Consider the following 3088-nt stretch of genomic DNA (forward strand, 5'->3'; position numbering starts at 1 on the left):
CTCCCCTAAACTCGGTATAGAATGGCACTAGTGGTGCAAATTTGAAGTATAATGTACCTATTGTTTGCTATTTCCCTCGATTGTAATCCTAGGCACTTGCTAGCTTATTAATAAAAGATCTTTATTTGAATGTTAAAAAAAGAAAATTTCCTTTCATGTCGGATAATCTTGCAGATTATATCGAAAAAAAGGTCTTCATGTTTTAAATACACCCAGTTAAAAGAAAACTATTCATTTATCTATAATCTATAATACATTATAAAGGAGGGGTACCTTTTTTCAAATTCCCTAGTAATGAATTGAAATGCCTAATATACCCCTCTTATTTATTCACTAATTTAAACATCTCTACCTAATATACTTATAATACCCTTAAATCTCAATCACTCATTTTCTTCTCCCTCCTCAAATCTCAACCACCCATTTTTTTTCTCTCCTCCGTACATCATTTTATTTCTCTAATTTATTCAAAATCTTTTATCTCAAAAACCGTATATCGATAAATTATAAAAATTACATTGGTATTCTTAAAATTTCATGTTTTTTCATTAAAGATGTCATTCGATATATTTTCGACGAATTTTTAAATCCGAGGGTGGTGTCCATACGGCTAAAGCATTTGACTATCACACTCTATGACTAATCACCTCCTATGACCTATCACTCCTACCATCTTATCGCCACAACGAACGAGCACTTTCTCTCTTATTGATTAATAAATTTTCTACCTCTGAAATATTGAAAAAGTTAATTAAATTAAATGTAATAAAAAGAAAAAGAAAAAGTATTAGAAAAAGAATCGGCATGTAACGGCTTTGTTAATGATATTCTCGGTATAAGAAAATCATTTCACTCACACGACATGTACTAGGTACACACATATATATATACGTTTACAATTATTTTATGATTAAAATATATACTGTGATAGATATGATATGATGTATGTACCTACACAATTATCACACACACATATATATATCACACCCACATATCTCTCCCTCTTTGTTATAATTTTCATAGAGAGAAGAAAACAAAAAATGAAAACAAGAGGAGGAACTTGTTATTCATTTATCAAAAACAACAATAACACCAAAAGGCTTAAATTCACATTGTCTGTAAAATATTCTTCCCATGATGATCTCTTTGATAGGCTTCCGGACGACATCGTTTTATCCATTTTAGCCAAACTAGGTTCCATTGCCAATTGCCCAGCTGATTTCATTAGCATTTTATCAACGTATGTATATATGAATGGATCTCTTTCGATATATATAATATTTTTGTGGGGGTGTTGATTTTTGTAATTTATTGTGCTTTTTGTGGTATGTTTTTGTCAAACAGATGCAAGAGATTAAATGGATTAGGCCTTCATTCTTTTGTGTTATCAAAAGCTTCTCCAAATTGTATAGCCCCTAAAGCGAAAAATTGGTCGGAATCTTGTCACCGGTTTCTTAAACAGTGTTCTGATTCCGGCAATGCTGAAGCCTGTTACACTCTTGGCATGGTGAGTCTGTCTTACTTTTTTTTTTTAATTTGGGGACCTTTTATATGTATTTCATATACACCATTGCGTTGCCCAATGATAAGATATGGTTTTGGATTTGAGAAGACTCAAGACTACAAGGTTTTTTCTTAATATGTTGTGGTTTTGGATGGACTATTAGGAGGTTTTTCCTTAAATTAGCAGATCTTTAGCGTGAACTCGATTAAGACTACATAGTCTAGACCCTAAATTATGATATTCGACCTGCAACCTTAAATTTTCCTTTTTTCTATATGTATTTCATACATTTGGATTAAACGTTACATTTGGATTTTTGACACACGGATCTTTGCCAAGAACGAATTGGCTTTATACCGTTACATTTTGTTAATTGCTCGCCTTTAAAGTAAGTTAATGTAAATAATTGCTAAAAGCTTGTTGGAATTATTTCTTTTGTCGCAGATTCGGTTTTATTGTTTGGAAAATCGAGGGAGTGGGGCCTCGTATATGGCAAAAGCCGCGATCCGTGCTCACGCGCCAGCGTTGTACTCACTAGCGGTGATACAGTTCAACGGTAGCGGAGGCTTAAAAAACAACAAGGATTTGCGAGCAGGAGTCGCGCTATGTGCACGCGCGGCTTCATTGGGGTATATAGACGCTCTACGCGAACTTGGGCATTGTTTACAAGATGGTTACGGTGTCAACAAAAATGTTGCCGAAGGGCGACGTTTGTTGATCCAAGCAAACGCCCGTGAGCTAGCTTGTGCGGGCGTATTATCAATGAGTCAGCCATTGTTTTGTGATAGTAAACAACGAGTGACTTGGAACCCTTTGCCTCATTTATTAGGCCCGGTTTGCCCGTTATTAAGTGATTTCGGATGTAGTGTTCCGGTACCAGAGCCTCACCCTGCAAACCGTTTCCTGTCAGATTGGTTTGCCGAGAAGCCGCCGTGCTCGGAGATTAGATTATGTTCGTACGACGGCTGTGGTCGGCCGGAAACAAGGAAGCATGAGTTTAGACGGTGTTCGGTGTGTGGAAACGTGAATTATTGTTCAAGAGCGTGTCAGGCACTTGACTGGAAAGCGCGTCATAAGATGGTGTGTAGACAAGGTTTAGTTGGTGGGGAAGTTAATGTTAATGCTAATGAGAATGATGAAATTATGGTTGTTGAGAGATGAGACGATCGCCGTTAGCAGGAAACGGTTTTACTATAAATACCGTAATTTTTGTCTATAACGGCTTATGAGTCTAATAATGGAAAAAGGCTTTGCCGAAATTTATTTATTCACGTTTGATTGAAAATTGGGGTAAGTAATTTAGAAAAAGAATCGAATGATATACATGGTTAAACAGGAAAAGCAAATTGATGATGCATATGAAAATGATAATATAATATGACTTCATATCTAATTATAATTAGATGTCGTTTAATTTTACAAAAATATATATTATATTGATCCTGACGTTTGAACACCACCACCTATAATATCAATAGCTGTAAATCAATAGCTAAAACTTTCAATAGGTATACATCAATAGCTAAAACTTTCAAATTTTCATGTCTTATTATAATTAGATGTCGTTTAATTTTACAAAAATAT

At 34.8% G+C, this 3088-nt stretch overlaps 1 protein-coding gene across 1 annotated transcript; it reads left to right on the forward strand.

Moving 5' to 3' along the window:
- Nucleotides 1-982: 982 nt before the first annotated feature.
- On the forward strand, nt 983-2771 carry LOC122596765 (F-box protein At1g67340-like). The gene is made up of 3 exons (XM_043769393.1): nt 983-1240; nt 1345-1507; nt 1949-2771. The coding sequence occupies exons 1-3, from the start codon at nt 1041-1043 to the stop codon at nt 2663-2665; spliced, it is 1080 nt and encodes a 359-aa protein (XP_043625328.1). The 5' UTR covers nt 983-1040; the 3' UTR covers nt 2666-2771.
- The last annotated feature ends 317 nt before the right edge of the window (nt 2772-3088 follow it).

This window comes from Erigeron canadensis, chromosome 4, assembly GCF_010389155.1.
Source record: "Erigeron canadensis isolate Cc75 chromosome 4, C_canadensis_v1, whole genome shotgun sequence".
Taxonomy (NCBI): domain Eukaryota; kingdom Viridiplantae; phylum Streptophyta; class Magnoliopsida; order Asterales; family Asteraceae; genus Erigeron; species Erigeron canadensis.

Excerpts from the sequence above, each read along its gene's own strand:
- LOC122596765 (XM_043769393.1), top strand. The coding sequence starts at position 1,041 with ATGAAAACAAGAGGAGGAACTTGTTATTCATTTATCAAAAACAACAAT. Across the intron at positions 1,241-1,344 it reads TTCATTAGCATTTTATCAAC|ATGCAAGAGATTAAATGGAT; the intron begins GTATGTATATAT and ends TTTGTCAAACAG. Across the intron at positions 1,508-1,948 it reads CCTGTTACACTCTTGGCATG|ATTCGGTTTTATTGTTTGGA; the intron begins GTGAGTCTGTCT and ends CTTTTGTCGCAG.